General features: G+C 35.9%; 1 protein-coding gene across 15 annotated transcripts in view; it reads left to right on the forward strand.

The window, feature by feature from the left end:
* GPHN (gephyrin) overlaps positions 1-24,799 on the forward strand; it is a 621,678-nt gene that overhangs the window by 362,480 nt on the left and 234,399 nt on the right. For all 15 annotated transcript variants that reach the window (XM_078448108.2, XM_078448105.2, XM_078448106.2 and 12 more), the window contains 2 exons: positions 18,376-18,442; positions 24,352-24,624. In XM_078448108.2, the coding sequence (XP_078304234.1) occupies positions 18,376-18,442; positions 24,352-24,624 (340 nt within the window). The remainder of the gene's footprint in view (positions 1-18,375; positions 18,443-24,351; positions 24,625-24,799) is intronic.

A 24,799-nucleotide genomic window follows, 5' to 3' on the forward strand; every position in this document is an offset into this window, starting at 1 on the left:
ACTATCTCTGCTAACTGCCTTTTTAGCAGCATTTCCCACCCACTGTTTTAATTTGGGCTGCTATAACAAAGCATCATAGACTGGGTGGCTTCTAAACAGAATCTTATTTCTCCCAATTCTAGATGCTTTAAATCTGAGAGTAGAATGCCAGCATGGTTAGGTTCTGATGAGAGCCTCTTCCAGGTTGTAGAATTCTGACTTATGTTTGTATCCTTATGTGGCAATGGGTCAACAGTGAGAGAGCTCTTTGGAGTCCCTTTTTTAAAGGCACTAATCTCATTTATGATGGCTTCACCCTCATGACCTCAGTACCTCCCAAAGGCTTTATCTCCTTATACCATCACAATTGGGGTTAGGATTTCAACATACAAATTTTTGGGGAGAGACCCATTTACTCTGTTCCACCCATTTGTCCTCATTGTTGTTACCACACACATCAGGTTCTCTTGCTAGCTTCTGAGTCCTTTTTACATACCATTTCCTCTGCCTGGAATGTTCTTCCCAGACTGCCTCTAAACCTGTTTTTCAGGTAGCAGCTTAAATTTTTTTTTCTTCCCTAATCACCATTACCCTTTCTCACCTAAGACTAAAATGCCTTCCTACCATTTCCATAGTTTTTCATGTACCCGTAGCACCTATTTAATTATCTTAACATTTACTGATATTTTCCTATAAATCTGTAAACTCCCCTAAGGCAAGATTATTTACTCATTCTTGTAACCCCATTGCTTAACACTGCCTTGCCTATGGTAAGCACTCAATACTTGCTAAATAAATAAATGAATTCACTCTAGTAACCATACTGTTTATATATTGGAAGGTGTTTTAAGTAATAAAAATAACAAATTATCCCACAATTAATTGGAAAATAAGTTCAGGTTTTTTATTCTTGTATTTTGTTTTTGTTTTTTGCCTTGGTAGCTCTCCACTAGATGGATTTATATTGAAATTAATGATAATTCAATCTGTTACTGAGGGTAATGCACTAACTGAGTTAATTTGATTTTAAATATATTCCTTATTTTAAAAAACTACTTCTGTCTTACCACTTAATATTGAATATGTCTGGCTGTTTATGCCTTTTCTAATTTGATATGTTTGAAGAAGACAAAACCAGAACAATCTTTCAAAGGATACAAACAAAAATCCTTATCTTATTTATATTTCTTTTTCTGATGTTTATTTCATAAGTAAATTTAAGAAAATATATCTCAACTTTTTGTTGAATAACATGTTGCTATCTTAACTCTAGTGCTGACAAAAATAATAATTTTATCTTCTGTATCATATGTAGAAATATCTAAAAATTAGAACTAAAGAGTAAGTAGTTTCTTTCAAAGATGTCAGAAATTTATGTTTACATATTAAAAACTGAAAGGTAATATATAATGCCTACCTCATGGATGTTCTGAGTAGAAAATAAAATTACTAGTATAGTATATGACAGGTAAAAAGTACTAGTTAAATATTAGATGTTAAGTTACTTACAAGTCATCTTAACATCTTTTCCATATTTTTAATGGCAAAAGAAAAAGTTAGTTCTCTGCACCCTCCCTTCCCTCAAAAGAGAAAAGAGAAAAAACAGTAGAAAAGGAAGTAAGATATTCTCTAGAAAAAACAAGGTACTGTATAAGGTACTGAAACAGATACATCACAGAATATGAAGCAAAAAAAATCATTGAACTTTTATCATACTTTTTTCTTTATATCTTCTATCATTCCCTTTCATGTTATCTTAGACTATTATTTTTGACATAGTCTTTGATAATATTAAAAAGAATCTATCAGTGGTCCCCATTGTGTTAAGTATACATTCTAGAGGGATGTGTAGGTGGCTCAGTCAGTTGAGCATCTGACTCTAGAGGTCATGATCCCAGGGTCATGGGATCAAGCCTCATGTTCAGCTCCTGGCCAAGCATAGAGCCTGCTTAAGATTCTCTCTCTCTCTACCTCTGCCCTTCTCCCCCACTCATTCTCTCCCTCTCTCTGAAATAAAATGAAATGAAATGAAAGATAAAAAGAATACATTCTTGGAGCCCCTGGGTGGCTCAGTCAGTTAGGCGTCCAACTTCAGCTCAGATCATGATCTCGTGGTTTGTGAGTTCAAGCCCTGTATTGGGCTCTGGGCTGACAGCTCAGAGCCTGGAGCCTGCTTCAGATTCTGTGTCTCCTTCTCTCTCTGCCCCTTGCCCATTCATACTCTCACTCTCTCCCAAAATAAACAAACATTTAAAAAACTTTTTAATTATGGAAACCAATTTGACAATAAATTTCATATATTAAAAAAAACTTTTTAATAAATAAAATGCAAGAAAAAGGAATACATTCTAGAGACTGAGAAGTGGGAGGATCCTAAGTTCACCTCATCCCATGGATACACCTAGATAACAGCCATGTCAATGTAACAAACCCAGAAAACGAGACAGGCAGAACAGACTCTCCACAGGTAGCTGTAAAGAAGAGGCCACATGAAAAAAACAATAGGAAGAGTAGAGACCTGGGCAACTATGGTATGGAACCAAACTAACCTATGAGACTAACCACATCAGGAGGAATACCACAAGCATGGAAAAGGAAGAACAAACTACACTAGGCACCCCAGATACAGGTGACCTGCCCTGGGAAGATGAGTCCCCATAACATTTGGCTTTGAAAACCAGTGGGGCTTAACTTCATGAGTTTTACAGCCAGTGGACTTAACACTAGGAACTTTAAAAATCAGCAGCTTGGCTCTGGGAGAGCCAGAGGTGATAGGAAATTGAATCCTCACCCTTAAAGAGAACAGTATAGCAAACAACCCACTGAAATCAGTGTAGAAGCAGCAGTTTGAAAAGCTCCTGTGGACTGCTCCATCCAACCCACCCTACTCATCAGGGGTCTCTCCAAAGTGGCACCTAACATGTTTCATTCTGCGAGCAGCCCCAGCAGTGGCCAGCACCACTCTAAAGTGACTAAGTAGTTCTTGCCCTGGGGAGTAGGGAAGATAACCATACATACAGGTTAACTGCAGCCCAACAGTGGGCTGGGGTCAGACATCTTATCTGATTGCCAGCTTCACCCACCAATTAAAACCTCACTGGGAAGGGTGCCTCGGTGGCTCAATCAGTTAAGCACCCGACTTCGACTCAGGTCATGATCTCAAAGTTGGCAAGTTCGAGCCCCACGTCAGGCTCTGTGATGACAGTTCAGAGCCTGGATTCTGCTTTGGATTCTGTGTCTCCCTCTTTTTCTGCCCTTCCCCCACTCATGCTGTGCCTCTGTCTTCTCTCAAAAATAAATAAATATTTAAAAAATTTAAAAAACCTCACAGGGAGTAGCAAAGAAAGAACCCTGTAGTTCAGTGTGACTGCAACCCCAGCAGACAGACTGGGGGCAGGCGTCTGGTATGACTGCAGGCCCCTCCCACCAAAGAGTCTCTTGGGGAACAATGCAGGGAGAGTGCCCTGCAATCTGGTGTGATCACATTTCTGGCAAACAGACTGAGGGAGGCATCTGATCTAGCCAAACTTCAAGCCCAAGTCAGCCCCAGACTGACCCCTTAACTGCACAGAGACCAAACTCTGCCCACCACAAGCACAGAGGGCCATGGAAGCCAACTGGCCTGAAGGCAGACATGGCTCAGCCACAACAGTGGAATGCAAGCAACACACATAGGAGACAGCCCTGAAGCAACACGTTCTTGTGAACAGGGGACATTGCACTACAAGACACTACAAGACTTCTTTTTTAAATTTTTTTTTTTAACGTTTATTTATTTTTGGGACAGAGAGAGACAGAGCATGAATGGGGGAGGGGCAGAGAGAGAGGGAGACACAGAATCGGAAGCAGGCTCCAGGCTCTGAGCCATCAGCCCAGAGCCTGACGCGGGGCTCGAACTCACGGACCGCGAGATCGTGACCTGAGCTGAAGTCGGACGCTTAACCGACGGAGCCACCCAGGCGCCCCTACAAGACTTCTTGATCAGGAAATGTTGACTTTCCTAATATGTAGGATAAAAATCACAAAGTTGGACAAAATGAGGAGAAAGAGGAATGTGTCCCAAATTGAAGAACAAGACAAAATCACAGCAAAGGAGCTAAATGAAATGAAGATAAGTAATATGCCTTATAAAGAATTCAATATAATAGTTACAAACATACTTACTGGACTTGAGAAAACAGTGAGAGGATCTCAGTGAGACCTTCAACAAAGAGATAGAAAATATATAAAATAACCAGAGATGAAGAACTCAATAACTGAAATAAAAAATACACAAGAGGGAGTAAATAGTAGATAAACAGAAGCAGAGGAACAGATTGGCAAGTTGGAAGACAGAGTAATGTAAAGCAAGCAAGCTGAACAGCAAATACAAAAAATAATAAAAATTGAGAATAGATTAAGGAAACTCAGTGATAGTATCAAGTGTTAATAATATTTTCATTATAGGGATTTCAGTAAGAGGAGAGAGAAAAGGGAGCATAAAATTTATTTGAAAAAGTAGTAGCTGAAAACATCCCTAGTCTGAGGAAACAGACATTCAGATCCAGGAGGCAAAATCAAGCCCCTTACAAAATCAACCCAAGGAGTCTATACCAGGACACATAATAATTAAAATGGCAAAAAGTATGACAAAAATAGAATTTTTAAAGTAGCAACAGAAAAGAAAACAGTTATATACAAGAGAAACTCTGTAAACCTATTAGTGATTTTTTTTTAAGCAGAAACTCTGCAGACCAAAAGGGAGTGGCATTGATATGTTCAAAGTGTTGAAAGGAAAAAATCTGCAACCAGAATATCCAGCAAGCTTCTCAATCCAAATAGACGGAGCTTTAAAGAGTTTTCCAGACTAACCAAAGTTAAAGAATTCCTCACCATTAAACTACCCTTACAAGAAATGTTAAAGGGAATTCTTTGAGTGGAAAGAAAAAGCCATAATCAGGATTTAAAAAATTATGAAAAGAAAAAATTTCACAGGTACATACAAACATGATTAAAGTAGTACATCGATCACTTATAAAACCAGTACAGAGGTTAAAGTGCAACAATAATAAAAATCAATTGTATCTATAAAAATCAGTCAAGGTATTTGCAAGATAAAAGCATGGAAAGTATGACATCATATACATGAAAACTTGGGGAGAGAATAAAACTTTGGTTCTTCAGGATAGTGTCAAACTTAGGCACCATCATCCTAATATAGACTGCTGTATGCGTAGGATGTTATATATAATCCTGGTGGAAATCACAAATCAAAAGCCTGTAGTAGATACACAAAAAATAAAGAGAAAGGAATCCAAGCATATCATTACAGAAATCATAAACCACAAGGAAAGAGGGCAAGAGAAGAAAAGAACAAAGAACTACAAAAACAACCATAAAGGAAGTAACAAAGTGGCAATAAGTATGCACCTATCAATAATTACTTTGAATTTAAATGGAATAAATGCTCCAAAGACATGGGGTGACTGCGTAAAAAGCAAGTCTCATTTATAAGCTGCCTACAAGAGACTCATTTCACACCTAAAGACACCTGCAGATTCAAAGTGAAGGAATGGAAAAACATTTATTATGCAAATAGAAGTGAAAAGAAAGCTGACATAGCAATACTTATCTTGTACAAAATAGATTTTAAAACAAAGACTGTAATAGGAGTCAAAAAAAGGACACTACATATGCACAAAGGGAGCAATCCAACAAAAAGCTATAACAATTGTAAATATTTATGCACCCAATGTAGAAGCATCCAAATACATAAAGCAACTATTAACAGGCATGAAGAAAGAAATTGACAATAATACAATAATAGTAGGAGAATTCAACACCCTACTTACATCAGTAGATAGATCATCCAGACAGAAAATTAACTGGGAAACAGTGGCTTTGAATGACACATTGTACCAGATGGATCTAACAGATGTATTCAAAACTTCCCATCCAAAAACAGCAAAATACACACTCTTTTCAAGTGTGCATGGAACATTATCCAGAATAGATCACATGATTAGGCCACAAAACAGGTCTAAACAAAATCAAAATGACTGAAATCATATCATGCATCCTTTCTGACCACAACAATGTAAAACTAGAAGTGAAAAAATTTGGAAAGAATACAAATACATTGAAGATAAAAAAAAAAAAAGTGCTATTAAACAGTGAATGGGTCCACCAGGAAATCAAAAAAATCTATGGAGACAATTGAAAATGAAAACATACTGGTCCAAAATCTTTGGGAGGCAGCAAAAGCTGTTCTAAGAGAGAAGATTATAACAATACAATTATATTATAATTCTATTAACAATTATATATAGTATTATACATATATAAAATATAATTATATGTGTGTGTGTATATATATATATATATATATATATATATATATATATACTATAATTACATACATATGTATATGTATATGTATATGGCAATGCTTGGCAATGCTTGCCTCATAGAATGAATTTGGAAGTTTCCCTTCCTGTATTTTTTGGAATAGTTTGAGAAAAATAGGTATTAACTCTTTTTTTTAAGCATTTGCTAGAATTCCCCTGTGAAGTCATCTGGTACTGGACTTTTGTTTGTTGCAAGTTTTTTTAACAATACAATAATTATAACAATCTTGAGGCCTACCTCAAGAAGGAGCAAAAATCTCAAATAAACAACCTAAGCTTACACCTAAAAGAGCTAGATGAAGAATAAATAAAACCCAAAGCCATTATAAGAAAGGAAATAATAAGGATTAGATCAGAAATAAATGAAATAGAAATTTAAAAAAAACATAACAGATCAATGAAACCAAGAGCTGGTTCTTTGAAAAAAATCAACAAAATTGCTAAACCTTTAGTCAGAATTATCAAAAGAGAGAGAGAGGACTCAAAAAATAAAATTAGAAATGAAAGAGAAGAAATAACAGCCAATTCCACAGAAATACAAATGATTATGACAGAATATTACAAAAAATTATATACCAACAAATTGGACAACCTGGAGGAAAAGCAAATTTCCTAAAAACATGTATGTAACTTCCCAAAATGGAATCAGGAAGAAGTACAAAATTTAAACAGACCGGTTACTAGCAATGAAATTGAATCAGTAATCAAAAAATTCCCAAGGGCTCCACAGTTGCTCAGTCAGTTAAGCATCTGACTCTTGATTTTGTGACAGGTCATGATCTCATGGGTCATGGGTTTGAGCCCCAACGTCAGGCCCCACGCTGACAACGTGGAGCCTTCTTGAGATACTCCCTCTCTCCCTCTCCCTCTCTCCCTCCCTCTCTCTCTCTCTCTCTCTCTCTCTCCCTCCCTCCCTCCCTCCCTCCCTCCCTCTTCCCCCCCCCCCAGTCCCCTCTTGCACTCGCTGTCTCAAAATAAATAGGTAAACTTAAAAAAAAAAAAAAAATCACAACAAACAAGTCCAGGACCAGATGGCTTCACAGGTGAGTTCTAGCAAACACTGAAAAAAGAGTTAATACCTATTTTTCTCAAACTATTCCAAAAAATAGAGGAAAAGAAACTTCCAAATTCATTCTATGAAGCAAGCATTGCCCTAATAACCAAACCAGAGAAAGACACCACAAAAAAGGAAAACTATAGGTCAATATCTGCGACGAACATACATGCAAAAATCCTCAACAAATTATTAGCAAACCAAATCCAACAATATATTTAAAAAGTCATTTGCCATGATTAAGTGGAATTTATTCCAGGGATACAAGGGTGGTTCAATATTCTCAAATCAATCAAAATGATACATCACATTAACCAGAGAAAGGATATAAAACAATATAATCATTTCAATAGATGCAGAAAAAGCATTTCACAAAATATAACATCCTTTCATGAAAAAACTCTCAATCAAATATATTTATAGGGAACATGCCTCAACATAATAAAGGTAATACATGAAAACCCACAACTAAAATCATACTCAGTGGTGAAAAACTGAGAGCTTTTCTTCTAACATCAGGAATAAGACAAGGATGTCCATTCTCACCACTTTTAATCAATATAATACTGAGAGTCCTAGCCACAGCAAATACACAAGATAAAGAAATGAAAGACATCCAGGCTGATAAGGAAGAAGTAAAACTTTCACTATTTGCAGATGTCATGATACTATATATAGAAAACTCTAAAGACTCCACCAAAAAACTACTAGAATTGATGAATGCAATAAATCTCAAGATACAAAATTAATATACAAAAATCTGTTGGATTTCTATCCACCAATAATGAAGTAACAGAAAGAAATTAAGAAAATAATCCCACTTACAATTGCACCAAAAAAATAAGATGCTTAGGAATGAACCTAACCAAAGACATAAAAGACCTGTAATTGGAAAAAGTATAAAACCTTGATGAAAAAAATTGAAGATGATACAAATGGAAAAAGTATTACCTGCTTATGGGTTGGGAGAACCAATAGTGTTAAGATGTCGATACCACCCAAAGCAATCTCAGATTTAATGCAATCCATCAAAATTCCAGCAACATTTTTCACAAAGCCCGAACAAATAATCTTCTAATTTATATGTAATTACAAAAGACTCTGAACGTAGCCCAAGCAGTCTTGAAAAAGAAGTACAAAACTGGAGGTCTCACAATCCCAGATTTCAATACATGCTGAAGAACTGTAGGAATCCAAACAGTATGGTTCTGGGACAAAATAGACAAATAGATCAATGGAACAGAATAAAGAGCCCAGAAATGAACCCATGATTTTATGGTCAATTGGTCTATGAGAAAGGAGGCAAAAATATACAATGGGTGAAAGAGTCTCTTCAATAAGTGATGTTGGAAAAACTGAACAGCTAGACTGAAAAGAATGAAACTGGACCACTTTCTTACATGATACACAAAAATAAACTCAAAATGGATTAGAGACCTAATGTAGGACCTATAACCATAAAATTCCTACAAGAAAACATAGGTAATAATCTCTTTGACACCTGCTATCGAAACATTTTTCTAGATCTGTCTTCTTTGGCAAGGGAAACAAATGGCAAAATTAAACTGTTGGGACTACACCAAAATAAAAAGCTCTTGCAAAGCCAAGGAAACCAACAAAACAAAAAGACAACCTAATAAATGCAAGAAGATATTTGCTAATTACATATATGATAAAGGGTTAGCACCCAAAATATATAAAGAAGCTATGCAACTGAACACCAAAAAATAATCCAATTAAATATAGGCAGAACATGAACAGACTTTTTTCCAAAGAAAACATACAGAGAGACAACATACACATGAAAAGATACTCAATATCACTAATCATCAGAAATGCAAATCAAGACCACAGTGAGATACCCACCTCACTCCTGTTCAGAATAACTAAAATAAAAAACAAGAATTAACAAGTGCTGGCAAGGATGTAGAGAGAAAGGAATCCTCATGCACTGTTGGTGGGAATACAAGCTGGTGTAGCCACTATGGAAAATAATACGAGGTTCCTCAAAAAATTAAAAATAGAATTACCATATATGATCCAGTAATTTCACTACTGGGTATTTGCCCAAAAAAATTAAAACAAAAATTCAAGGATATATGCATCTTTATATTTACTGCAGCATCATTTATAATTGCTGAGATATGGAAGGCACCCAGTGTCCATCCATAGATGAATAGATAAAGTAGATGTGGTATATCTATAGAATGGAATACTATTCAGCCATAAAAAGAATGAAATCTTGTCATTTGAAACAACATGAGTGGATCTAGAGGACATAATGCTAAGTGAAATAACTCATGTAAAGACAAATACCATATGATTTCACTCATATGTGGACTTTATGAAACAAACAGAAAAAAAAAGACTTAAAGAGAATAAATTGGTAGTTGCCAGATGGGTGGTGGGTGAGGAGATGGATGCAGTGGGTAAAGGTGATTAAGATTACAGTTATCATAATGAGCACTGAGAAATGTATAGATTTGTTGAATCATTATATTCTACACCTGAAACTAATATAACACTGTATGTTAACTGTACTGGAATTGAAATTAAAAATTTAATAATTAAAAAAAAGGTCTACATCTTTACAGGGAATTCATGACCTTCTTCATCTAATCCCAATGTACTTTTTAAGGGAAAAGTGGCCAGTATTTATTGATTATCCATAATATACTAGACACTATACATTATATTTCAAAGATTATATTAATCCTTACAATCACTCAGGTTTTGAAAACTAAGCATTAGAGAGGCTATGTAACTAAGCCAGGATTACGTTAATAGTAAAGAGTAGATCAATAGCATTAAGGAAAGGAGAGGGGCAATATGAGAGATTTTACATGTCTAGCAAATTACCAAATGATGCTATGTTCTCGTGCAGAGACTACATTTTGGAAATACTAATTTATCAGACCATGACATCTGTCCATTGGTACTTCTTACCTCACATTAGTCTTTTGAGTAGACTGTGCTCTCCCTAGATGAAAGACTTAATATACCCAAAATGTACTTGGTTCTTTTTTGTCTCTGTGCTTTTACCTTGTATTTCTTCTCTATCTAAACTACCCTATTTTTCTTACCCTTCCCCCATTTTTTCCTACCTATTGAAATATTTTCCTTTAGAAAATCACTCAAATGTTACCTCTTCCATGAAGACTTACCTCATCCTCACCAAAAAGTTTACAACTCTTATTTTGAACTTACAGCACTTTTTGTCAATTTGTGTCATTACCTACTATCTTATAGTTGTTTATGTGCTTTAATGTTTTGTATTACATTTGTAAATTCCCTAAGGAAGAGAGTTGCGTTTATCTCATAATACTTAGTGCGAGTCCTTAGTTTCCTAATATGCCTTAGTTGGAATATACTAAGACTATAGTACTTGTATTTTTGAAAATTATTAAATAAGATAGTGTTTGTGAAAATAAACAAAAGAGGTATATAAAGTTAAAATATTTTCTTTTTGCCATGACTCTGGACATTCTATAGATGAAAAACTACATCCCAAAATTAATTTTTAGATATTGAAAGAAACTGATGGACTTTTTGAAAAAGTGGCAAAATAAAAGTCCAAAAAGATTAAGAGAAAGTAACAGATATAGTCTCTCATGAATATATACTAAGGTTTTTAATTATATACACAATACATGCATAACACACACACAGAAAAGTAGTAATCTAGATATTATAACTTTTCTACATACATACAATACTGACTGGAGTTTTTATTTATACATTTATTAGCACTACTATTTAAGATGTCATCCGAGAGTAGATGAAGTATTTTTGGAAATATAATAGGCCTGGGCTTGTTTACCAAAAAGTTGGAATAAAAAGAATTAACTGAATTTGTATTTGCCAATAACCTTGTGGTGAAGGGACTTAATACTTGGAACATTCTTAAACATTCTTGGAAAATAGAGTTACATTCTTATAATTGGAAATTAAATTCCAAGTTCCATAGTACTTTATAAATTACAAATATATTGAAATACATTATTGTCAGGATAAATTCATTGCCATTATCCTTAGAAAAGGAATCTACATTAACACAGATAGGATGAACTTGCTGTATAAAATTACAAAGATCCCAGGGGCATATATCAGTCAAATTCTCTGTACCTTAAAGATAAAACCTCATAAAAACAATTAATGATAGAGAGATAGATGATTTAACTGATAAAGAGATCAAAATAATGGTCCTAAAGATAGTCACCAAGGTCTGGAGAATAATGTCTGAACAAAGTGAGAATTTCAAAAGAGAGAATATAGGAGGTACCACACAAAAATCACATAGCTGAAGAATACATAACTAAAACAATCAGTAGTGGAATTTAACAACACTAGATGAAGCAGAAGAATCAGCAAACTTGAAGACTGGGCAATGGAATTCAGTCAGAGGAGAAACAAAAAAATTGAACATAGTTTAAGACACTTTTGGGACAGCATCAAGCAGACTAGTATTCACAGTGTAAAGATCCCAGATGGAGAAAAGGGAAAGAAGTGGAAAGCTTATTTGAAGTAATAATGGCTGAAAATGTCCCTAAGCTAAGGAAGGAAATAGACATCCAGACTCGAGAAGCCCAAGAGTTCCAAACTGGATGAATCCAAATAGACCCGCTGAAAGACATAAAAGCAGCAAGAGAAAAAAAAACTTTTTTTATATACAAGGGATCCTTAGAAAATATCAGTAGATTTTTTTTCAGCAGAAACTTTGCAGGTCAGAATGGAGTGACAAAAAATATTCAAGTGCTGAAAGAAAAAAAAAAAAAGCCTGCCAAACAAGAATCCTCTACCAAACAATGTTGTCCTTCAGAATTGAAGGAGAGAGAAAGAGTTTTCCTTATGAGCAAAAGCTGAAGAATTCAGCACTACTAGACTGGCCTTACAAGAAGTGTTAAAGGGATTTCTTTTAGCTGAAACAAAAGGATAATATTTAGTAACAGGAAAACAAATGAAAGTGTAAATCTCACTGGTAAAAATAAATATATAGTTGAATTTAGAATAATGTTTTAATGGTGATGGATTGATCACTTATATATCTAATGTGAAAGTTAAAAGACAGAAGTATTGGGGTGCCTGGGTGGCTCAGTCATTTAAGCCTCCAGTTCTCGATCTCCGCTCAGGTCATGATCTCACGGTTGGTGAGGGCTCTGCACTGACAATGGGGAGCCTGCTTGGGATTCTCTCTCTCCTTTTCTCTCTGCCTGTCCCCTGCTCACTCTATGTCTCTCAAAAAAAAAAAAAAAAACGGCAAAAGTATTAAAAAATAACTATAACTATAGTAACTTATTAATGGATATGCAAGTTAAAGAGATGTAAATTGTGACACCAAAAATAGAAGTAGTGCAGGGTGTAAAAATGTAGAGTGTTAGAATGTTTTCAAACTTAAGTTATTATCTACTTCAAATCAGCTGTTATAAATATTTTTTATGTAAGCCTCATGGTAACCACAAAGCAAAAACCTATAGGAGACACACAAAAGATAAAGAGAAAGGGATTGAAACACACCACTACAGAAAGCCATCAGATCACAAAGAAAGGGAGCAAAAGAAGAAACAAAGGTATTACAAAACAGCCAGAAAACAACAGAATTACAGTCAGTCCCTACCTATTAATAATTACTTTAAATGGACTGAATTCTCCAATTAAAACATAGAGTGGCGAATGGATTAATGAAAACAAGACACCACTATATTCTGCCAACAGGAGTCTCACTTCAGATGTAAGGACACACACAGAATGCAAGTGAAAGGATGGAAAAAGATATTTTCAAATGGAAAACAAAAGAAAGCTGAGATAATTATGCTTATACAAAACAGATTTCAAGAAAAACGCAAAAGAAGGTCATTGTATAATAATAAAGGGATCAATCCAACAAGAGGATACAACATTTGCTAAAACTTATGCACCAAAGAATGGAGTATCTAAATATATAAAGCAAAAATTAACAAACTTTAAGGGAAAATTAGAGAGCAATGCAATAATGGTAGGAGTCTTCAGTACCCTGTGCTTTCATCAATGATTAGATCACCCATACAGAAAATCAGTAAGGAAACATTACACTTAATGACACTTTAGACCAAATGGACTTAATAGACATTTACAGAACTTTCCTTCCAAAAGCTGCAGGATACACATTTTTCTCAAACACACTTGGTCCATTCTCCATGATCATATATTAAACCACAGTACAAATCTTAATAAATTTAAGATTAAAATCATATCAAGCGTCTTTTTTATTCATAATTGTATAAAATTAGAAATTACAAGAAGAAAAATGGAAAAATCACAAATATATGGAGATTCAACTACATGCTACTGAACAAGTGGTTCAAAGAAGAAACCAAAACAAAATCAAGAAATATCTTGGGAGAAATGAAAATGGAAAGGTAGCATTCTAAAACTTGCGAGATGAAGCAAAAGCAATTCTAAAAGGGAAGTTCATAGCAATAATTTCCTACTTTAGATCTCAACGAAACTTTATACCTCAAGGATCTAAAACAGAAAATTTTAAGCCCATAATTAGAAGGATGGAAATAAAGAACAGCAGAAATAAAAGATCTAGAGAATTAAAACAACAAAAATACCAATGATATTAAGAGCTGATACTTAGAAAAGATTTAAAAAATTGGATTCACCAAAAATATAATAATAAAAAGGTGACTCAACTAAATAAAACCATTTATAAAAGAGGAAATGTTAGAACTGATGTTACACAAATACAAAGATCAGAAGAGACTATGGTGATTAATTGTATGCCAACAAATTGGACAACCTACAAAATAAGGATAAATTCTTAGAAACATACAGTCTACCATGACTTAATCATGAAATATAAAATCTGAACAGACCAATTACTAATAGGGAGATTGAATCAGTAATTTGAAACCTTGTAACAGATCAATGGCCATATGGCTTCACTGGTGAATTTTATCAAACAGAGAAGAATTAATACCAAACCTTCTCAGACTCTTCCAAAAATAGAAGAGGAAAGAATACTTCCAAATTCATTTTATAAAAGCAGCATTACCCTGATACCAAAACCAGAGAAGAAAATTACAAGAGAAGAAAAATACAGGTCAGTATCCCTAATGATCATAGATGCAAAAATCCTCAACAAAATATTAACAAACTGAGTACAACAATAAAAGGACCATGATGAAGTAGGATTTTTTCCCAGTGTTTCAATGATGGTTTAACATCCATCAATCAATTGATGTGATAGACCACATTGACAAAATAAAGGATAAAAATCATATAATACTTGGGACACCTGGGTGGCACAGATGGTTAAGCGTCCACCTTTGGCTCAGGTCATGATCTCTCGGTTTGAGGGTTCGAGTTCCATGTCAGGCTCTTTGCTGACAGCTCAGTCTGCTTTGATTCTGTGTCTCCCTCTCTCTCTCTCTCTGTCCCTCTCCTGCTCACTCTCTGTTTCTCTCTAAAAAATAAATAAACATTAAAAAATCATACAATCCTCTCAACAGATGCAGAAAAAGCATTTGACAAAATGTAATATCCATTCATGATGGAAATTCTGAACAACATGGATATAGAGGAGATGTATCTGAATATAATAACACAGGTGATAAGCCCACAGCTAACATCATACTCAATGGTAAAAAACTGGAAGCTTTCCATCTAAGACTTGGAACAAGACAAGGATGCCTACCTTACCACTTTTATTTAACAAAATACTGGAAGTCCTAACCAGAGCAATTAGAAAGGAAAAAGATAAGTCACCCAAATCAGAAAAGAAGTGAAACTGTCTGTTTGCAGATGACATGTTATTATATATAATAAACCCTAAAGGCTACACCAAAAAAAAAAAATGTTAAAACTAAGAAACAAATTAGTAAAGTTGCAGGCTACAAAATCAATATGTATAAATCAGTTGCATTTCTATACACTAATGAACTATTAGAGAAATTAAGAAAACAATCTCATTTACAATTGCGTCAAAAAGAACAAGATACCTAGGAATAAAATTAACGAAGGAAGTGAAAGTCCTATACACTGAAAACTACACGACATTGATGAAAGAAATTGAAGACACAAATAAATGGAAAGATATTTCATGATCATGGATTGAAATAATATTGTTACAATGTCCGTATTCCCAAAACAATCTATCTATTCAGTGCAATTCCTATCAAAATTCCAGTGACATTTTTTACAGAAATAGAACAATCATTCTTAATGGAAATGCAGAAAACCCCAAATATTGAAAGCATCTTGAGAAATGTGAACAAAGCTAGAGTCATCACACTTCCTAATCAACTGTATTACAAAGCTATAGTAATCAAAACAATATATCAAAAGCATAGAAACAGACATAGATCAGCTGAACAAAATATAGTACCCATAAAAAAAACCCATGCATATGTAGTCCATTAATTTAGGACGAAGGAGCCAAGAAAATACAATGGGGAAAGGATAGTGTCTTTAATAAATGGTGGGAAAACTGGACAGTTACATGAAAAAGAATGACAATAGGACTACTATCCTATCTTAAACCATACACAAAAATCAACTCAATATAAAGTCTTGAATGTAAGACCTGAAACCATAAAACTCCTAGAATAAAACAGTGGATAAGCTTCTATACATCATTCTTAGGCAGTGCTTTTTTGGATTTGACTCCAAAAGCAAAGGCAACAAAAGCAAAAATAAATGGGACTACATCAACCTAAAAACCTATACAATAAAGGAAGTCATCAACAGAATGAAAAGGCAACCTATGGAACAGAAGAAAATATTCACAAATTATATATCCAATAAGGTGTTAATAATATCCAAAATATATAAAGAACTCATAGAACTTAGTACAAAAAAATCCAATTAAAAAATGGGCAAGGATGCTCAGTTGGTCAAGCATCTGACTCTTGATTTCAGCTCAGGTCATGATTCCAGGGTTGTGGGATCCAGCCCTTCATCAGGCTCCATGCTGAATGTGGAGCGTGCTTGGGATTCTCTCTATCTCCCTCTCCCTCTGCCTCTCTCCCCCACTTGTGCTTGCTCTCTCACTCTCCCTCTCTGTCAAAAAAAAAAAAAAAAAAAAATTTTAATGGGCAAAGGATCTGAATAAACATTTTTCCAAATAAGATCTAAATGGCCAACAGTTACATGAAAAGATACAAAGAATTGGAAATCAAAACTGCAATGCAATACCACTTTACTCACCTGCTAGAATGGCTATTATCAAACAAGATGAGATAACAAGATGTGCAGAAAAGGGAATGCTGTGTACTGTTGGTGGGAATGTAAATTGGTTCAGTCACTATGGAAAAGAGTATGGCAGTTGCTCAAAAAATTAAAAATAGAACTACCATATGATCTAGCAGTTCCATCTGGGTATTTATCCAAAGGAAAGGAAATCACTATCTTGAAAAGATGTCTGCACTCCCATGTTCATTGTAGCATTACTTACAGTAGCCAAGACCTAGAACAACCTGTGTCTATTGACAGATGAATGGATGAAGAAACTGTGGTATGTATATGCAATGGAATATTATTGAACGTAAAAATGAAAGAAATCCTGCTGCTTGCAGCAACATAGTTGGACCTGAGTACATTATGTCAAGGGAAATAAATCAGATGAAGAAAGACAAATAACTGTATTATCTTACATATATGTGGAATCTAAAAATAACCAAACTCATAAATACAGAGAACAGATTGGTGGTTGCCTGAGGCAGGCATTGCACAATGGGTGAAATGGAGGAAGGTAGTCAAAGACACAAACTTCCAATTATAAGATAAATGTAAGGGATGTAATGTTAGCATGGTGACTATAGTAAATACTGCTATATTGTATATTTGAAAGTTTCTAAGAAAGTAGATTGTAAGAGTTCTCATTACAAGAAAAAAATAGTAACTGTGTAGTGATGGTTGTTAATTAAGCTTATTGTATAATCCTTTCCCAATATATATACATACCACATCATTTTTGTACACCTAAAACTAATACAATGCTATTTGTCAATTATATTTCAATTAAAAGAATAGGGAAAATTTAAAGTAAATAGCTATCATCTCTTGTCTTTGTGAACAGGACTCAAGAAAAAAAAAACAATAAAACATAAGACAAATTTAGGTTATTTCAGAGAGTGAAAGTAGTTAATAATCTCATTCATAGGAACAAGTTTTGGGAAAAGACTGTTATATGACTTAAAAATCTTAGTTTTAAAATTTTAGAAATAGACCAATCCCTTTGTTTTCAGCTGATGAAAATTAGATGTTACCAGGTGAAAGTAACACAGCCAGTTATTGAAAAAGCATGATTCCAACTCTCATATGAAATCCAGGCCTTCAACTCTTGATTCCTGTCTTCCAGTGCTTTTCCATTGTTTATGTTTCTTATCTAACCACCTAGTTTAAAAGTGGCTTGGAAATTTACAGTAATCTTGAAAGACCTTTCTGCTTTCAGTTGCCCTTGTTTTTCAATGGATCTGTTAGCAGCTGAGCTCTCCAAACTCTCCCCACTGCCATTCATTTGTGAGAGACCTTATTTTACTTTAAAATTTACACTTTGCTAAGAAGCGATAGCTCAAATTTAAGTCTCCCTCAACTCTTGAGTGCTTTTTGTTTTAGACTTTTGAAAATATTACTGTGCTAGACATTTTTACATTTATCTCATTGAAATCTTAGAACTGTATGAGATACAAAGAAGCTAGAGAAAGACGATATTTTGGCCATTACTTCTTTAAATTGGCTAATATATTCTGATTTTATGTCAGTACATCTTTACAATCTAACACACTAGCTATTGTGAAAACCTCAGCCAGAATGCCTAATTTGTGTAACAATTGGTGAATCTCTAGCTGTAGTAATTTCATTCTAAAACAGTTGTTGCCATGTGAAATACAATGTTTGATCTCTGTTGTTGAATGTATTTAAACCAACCATTCATTGCAATTTAGTATTCATCCAGTTTCTCTTTCCTTTCAGGCCCGTATGTGGAATCAGAGGTAAAACTCTCATAATTAACCTGCCAGGTAGCAAGAAAGGATCTCAGGTAAGCCACCTTGAGATTTATATGGTTTAGTATAAAGTTTTAGCCAACTGCAAATTAGTCAACCAAAAAGCTGGAGCACTCCACAAGGCTGCCCTCACTTCTGACACCAGTTGCAACCTAGCATATTCCCAAAGCCACCCTCACTTTCGATAATTCACTAGAAAGACTCACAGAACTCACTGAAAGATGTTATGCTGGTGGATATAATTTATGACAGGGAAAGGATACAAATTAAAGTTAACCAAGAGTAAAAGAGAAGGACTAAATGCACACCTTCTATAATCCTCTCCCTGTAGAGTCATGAAAGCATTATTCTTTTGGCATCAGTGTACGGCAGCACAGGGAGCATTGCCAATCAGGGAGCCGCCAAGCCTTTGGTGTTCAGAGTTTTACTGGGGCTCATCACATTCTGCCAATATGGCTGGCCTTTAGTCTCTAGCCCTTTCCAAAGTTATGCTGATTCCTTTAGCCCCCACCACTTTCCAGAGGCAAAACTGATACCCAAATGCCCAAAGCACCCATCATAAATCACATTGTTAAATCTGTCTGGTGGCCAAAGCTCCAAGGCAAACAAAGACTCCTATCACATCCCAAAAACTGAGAACAAAGGCCACACTCTCTTGAGATAAGGTTAAGTCCTCATTACACAAGCTTCCCCCTGGCCTTTGGCTGAGGCTGTCTTATAGAAAATGATTGTATTTATCTGGCTGGGCATCTATATTTACTATAGCATTTATATTACAGATGCAACAACAGTATCAGTATGAATATGTCTAAAATTTGAAGAAGCCAGTATGAGAGATGAATTTGAGAAACAGCTAATCTATCCTCTAAAGCCATGACACACATTTTCATATTTTTGTACTAATATACTAAGTTTTCTACCTCAATCTGCTACTATTTGTATTATGTGATACTTTGAACAGAACTATTTACCACAGAAATTAGCTGACTTTTTCAAGCCAATCATTTTTCCATTGGTATTATATTTTGAGGGGGATTTAACCCAATTTCCCATTATATATGATCATCAGTATCAGTATTCTAATCTTTCTAGCAACACCAGTTTTATAACATTTCACAGTAGGGTGGTAGATATAACCTGAAATATGAGCCAGAAGATACTGGCACACTACTGGAGTCCTACACAGATATTAACAACCTAGTCCATCATCGTATCATATGACCAAAATGTCTCCCAGAACTATGCTACTCAGGTTTACAGGCTTATCAGGTTCCCAGAGCAGGAGTAGTCTCAGCAACATAGGGCTTTACCCCTTCTGGCATCTATTACAACTGAGCTAAGAAACAGTATCCTCTTGTTCTAAGGATTTTGAGACACCAATATAATATTGGATCTCTTTCATTGCATAACCCATGTACTCATTCCTTTACCTCCAGTTACCATTCCTCCTTCTCTCCATTTATACTCGGACTTTTCCTATGAAAATCTTTGAATGAGACAGTTGATTTGGCCACTGTGCTGGTCCAAATTGCCACCAGTAATACTTATTTAGCAAGTGCCACCTGCTTAGTCCTTTTCCATTCATATTAGGTAGGGTTACGTAGTAGGTACAGAACTAGTGAGCAATCGCACACACCAGGCAATGTAACTGCATCCATTTTCAATCCCAATTTGTCCAGATGGAGTCAGGCATAATCTACCTCATCAGGCCCTTAGGAACTGTGACATAAAGACTTAAAGATACAGTTTCTGCTTAGGAATCATCCTGCTTCTGGCACGCACAGTTGCAGCCCTGCTCCTGTCACCACAGCATCAGGTAGAAAAAAAGAAAGTTGATCTGATATGATAAAAGAAAAAGTATAGTCCTAAAGAAAAAATATAGTCTTACCAACATCACCCCCCCAACCCTCTCTTCCCCAGAAAGGTAGAGGACTGTATTTAGTGGGGACCCTCCCTTGGCCTCCCTCATGTTGAATGTGACCACACACTAATGAGAGTATGTAAGCCATGCTCTTCCTTTTTTAGACAACAAATGTTTCCATTGCCCATTCAAATTTTCTATCAAATCATTGCTCTGAATATGAAAGTGTGTACCTTGGTCTAAAGAAATGTGACTCTACAGTCATTGGTACAATATTTTCTGCCCTAGTCCTTTCATAGTACACTGAGCATTTGTATCTACCATTGGGTAAGCAAAGCCCAGTCCCGAGTAAATGTCTATTCCTGTTAGGACTCATTTGTAGCCTCCAGAGACTAGCAACATCAGTCCAACTTGCTAGCTATGTGTAGGACCTTCCCCTATGGAATCTGCCATATAGCTTTCTGCTGTCTTTTTTGTTAGCAGACAGAACAGTTCTTGTTGGCATTTTGTGCCTCAGAGGGTACAAGAGAAATTTATCAATTCAGCCCATCTCTGCATTGTTGCAGCCCCCCATTGTCCATTCATCTCATGGGCCCAGGTGCCATGTCAAGCGTGCATGCTCGGATATCTGCTCACGAGTTCCAGTTAACTTCCCATTCTGAAAGGGGGTTTTTCTGATGGGGATTAACGTATTCTACTTTAATATACCCCTTCTATTCCCGGAGTAATTTCCATGTCCTATACAGGCATCCCTTTGATAGACCAATTTTCCATTGCCCTTCTGCCTAACCATATGACCAAGCTCCTGGACACTTCCTATGAGTTGGTAAAAACCCAAACATAGGGGCAAACACCATGCAGTTCAGCCCATCGAGCTGATTTGTTTTTACCTTCTTCAATCAGAGTGGCGGCCTTCCAAACAGGATGCTGTCCCTTCACCTTGGAATTGCCATCCATAAACCAAGCAGCTCTTTGTTGATCAGTAGAAAGCTGTTTATAGGGCACCGCCCAAGTGGCCCAAGTGGCCATAGGATCCAGCAGCTCCTCAGGTGGTTCCGAAGTCGGCCCTAGGTGAAAAGAGGCTACCTGCTCGTGAGTACCTCCTTGCATTCTCCTGGTAGCATGATCCTATATGCACCATTTCCATTTTATTATGGAACTCTCCTGGGCATTGCCTTCCCATTAGAGCATTTCTCTACTATTACCTAAAACATTACGGATATTTCAGGTTTCAAGATAATTTTATGTTCTTCAGTCATAGGGTAGTCTCAATTATAAATCCAATAGCAAGCTAGTAAATGCCCCTCAAATGGCAATTTTCTGGTCCCAAATCCCAGCAGTTGTTTTTAGGTGGCATTCACAGGTTTTTGCTATAGACCTAGTTTGCACTCCACCAGGCCCCTGGACACTTCCTATCAGTTGGTAAAAACCCAAACATAGGGGCAAACATGCAGTTCAGCCCATCAAGCTGATTTGTTTTTCCCTTCTTCAATTAATAACCTGTGTTGACTCAGGCAATCTTACTTGTTCCCACTTGACATGTACAATCTATGTTAGTGGAAGAGTGGATTTATATGCTTTGTTTTACAGTACTAGGTAGGGGAAGAATTATCCAGTCAAACATAATATTCATCCCCATAATACATTCCAGTGAAGGAGACTGACCACTTCATATAAAGTTCACTGTTCAGACATTCTAATTTTCATCCCAACTTTCACCATAATTCCATCAACTGTTGTATCTCTGTATAATTCCCGTCTAACTGTATCCCCTCATTAGAACTTCAACAGGTGTTAGAATCACAGTACGTGAGTAGTGCCATGTCAAGGAATCCTAGAAAAGGATCTCCCTCCCATGACCATTTTATCCATTTGTGTGTATATGGCCTTGGATCTCTAGGCCTGGGTTGGACCAAGGGATTCAGACTCTTTGGTCTAGACTTTTATTGATTAGATTTGGGACCCTCACTTAAGGTGATTCAAGGTGAGGTTTCTTTTAGTTATCTATGCCTTCTAGCTTTTAAAATTCCTTCAAACTAGGGTAAATTTAGATTTGTTTAGGACCCTTTAATGTTGGGAGACCAGTGCTCCCCATCTGTCTGCTCAACCCATAATGGTGCTACATTAAGACCTTTCTTTTGCCTCCAACAGTACTCACTTTATTCATCCATTTCTTAATAATCATTTAAGTATTTCTACCCTGACAGGACAAGTCCCTTGTGTCTCCCATTTCTCTTTTCCCCATTCTCTAATGAATAAATCTAACTTTATTACTATTTATTCCTTCAGCGTAACATTTTTCTTTGGAAGCAGCTCAGGGGCTAGCAGCTATATGTCAGATAAGCCAGAATCTAAGCTTGGTGCAACCTTAGGATCCACCCCTACGTTCTCCATTTTGTTTTAGTTAGTACAGATAACAATAGCCAAGAGATTGTATATTTACCTTGTTAATCTATGCATCCAATACAACTCCTTAAAAGTTGCATCTTTCATTTCAAAATTCCATTGCTAACTTGTATCTCCAATAACTAATCATAGCACAGTTACAATTGCATACTGTGCATGATCCTGTGTTTATCCAGGCTCTAAAGATTCATCATCCCCACCCTCTTCCGTTCTCTTCCCAGATCATGCTTCATGATCACATGAGTCAAGATCTTTCTACTGAGTTTCATTTCTAACACCAACTGTAAGGAGTTTGGGCCAACTGCAAAAGTTAGCCAGCTATAAATGTGGAGCACTCCACGAGACTCCCCTCACTTCTGGCACCATAAAACTACCCTCAATTTTAATAATTCACTAGAAGCACTCACAGAACTCATTGAAAGCTGCTAAACTCAAAGTTATGGTGTATTACAGGGAAAGAATACAGATTGAAATCAACCAAGAGAAGTAGCATATAGGGCAAACTCTGAGAGGTTCCTCAAATGAGGAACTTCTGTTCATCCTCTCCCATGGAGTCAGGGATAGCATTACCTCTTCTTGGCCATAATATGAGACAGTACACACAGAATATCACTAAGTAGGCACACTCACCTTTGTCTTTGATGTCCAGAGTTTTTACTGGGACTTGATCACATATTACCCATATGGTTGACCTTTAGTCTAACCCTTCCCAGAGGAAAAACTGTCTTTAGTCTCCAGTTTCTTCCAGAGGCCAAACTGACCCCATGTTTCCCTAAATCCTCATAATAATCCACATTATTAGATTGTCCAGTGGGCAGATCACCCAGGCAATCAGCGACATTCCTTTTAGGTGAGACCAGGAACTAGAGTTCACCTCCCAAAAGCTGAGAGTAAAGGCCAGACCTCTCGTTAGTCAAGGTTAAATTCTTTGCCATATAATCTTTATCTCTAAGGTGATTGAACCATACAAAGAGAAGTCAAAAGATTAGGCACCCTTACAGATATTCCCATAACCCTCTGTAAATTTTAAGACATTTCTTTATATCTTAGATTTTAAGGTAAGTTATTTTAAAAGAGAAAAACCTCTGTCCAGATACATTCCCCAGACATATCTGGCCCTATGTTCTGGTTTTAAAGTTCTACCTATTCTCTTTTGGTGATACATTACAGGTAACAGTGGACACTTGAGCAGGAGACTATAGTGATTTTTATGCAGTGCTCTGTACAAACTCATATCTATTTTTCAATATTGCACAATGTTGCCTAGCTGTATTTTATGATGGTAGTCAGAACGTTAGCTCTCCAAATAAATTAAGTCAGTCCTCAATTGGTTTGTTAATTCTGGTACTCTGCTCTAACTAGAAAGGTGAAAACTGTTTCCTGCCTTTCTCATAATGCCTCTTTAAGACCCAAAGTTGTATAGAAATTTTACTGTAAGAAAAATGTACTCTAGGCTTATACATTACTGTAGTTCTACAGCTTACAGAGAATACTTTAATATATACAGTGTTTACTTCATATTTCATATTACAAAGACAGTACCTTAAATATGATTTATTCTTAAGACTGACAGAAAGAAACATAGATCCAAAATCACAAATAAATGTGATTGCTACCATTTTATATGCCTGTAAAGGTGTTTTATCTTCATTTTTTTTTTCTTCCTCTTGTATACAGGAATGCTTTCAGTTTATACTGCCAGCTCTACCTCATGCCATTGACCTTTTACGTGATGCCATTGTAAAAGTAAAGGAAGTGCATGATGAACTTGAAGATTTACCTTCCCCACCACCTCCTCTTTCCCCTCCTCCCACAACTAGCCCCCATAAGCAGACAGAAGACAAAGGGGTTCAATGTGAGGAAGAGGAAGAAGAGAAGAAAGACAGTGGTGTTGCTTCAACAGAGGATAGTTCTTCATCACATATAACTGCAGCAGCAATTGCTGCCAAGGTAAGCCCGCTGACAAAGACCCAAAGATCTAAAGGAACCACAGGTAAATGTACTGATTTCATCCCTCTTTCCGTCCCATTTTTTTCATAAGTTCAGTATATCTTCAAGGCATCCTTAAAAAAGAACTAAGGTATTTATGACACTTCACAGCTATGTTCCCTCCATAATGTAGATA

This window comes from Panthera onca, chromosome B3 (assembly GCF_046562875.1).
Source record: "Panthera onca isolate mPanOnc1 chromosome B3, mPanOnc1 haplotype 2, whole genome shotgun sequence".
Classification (NCBI taxonomy): Eukaryota; Metazoa; Chordata; class Mammalia; order Carnivora; family Felidae; genus Panthera; species Panthera onca.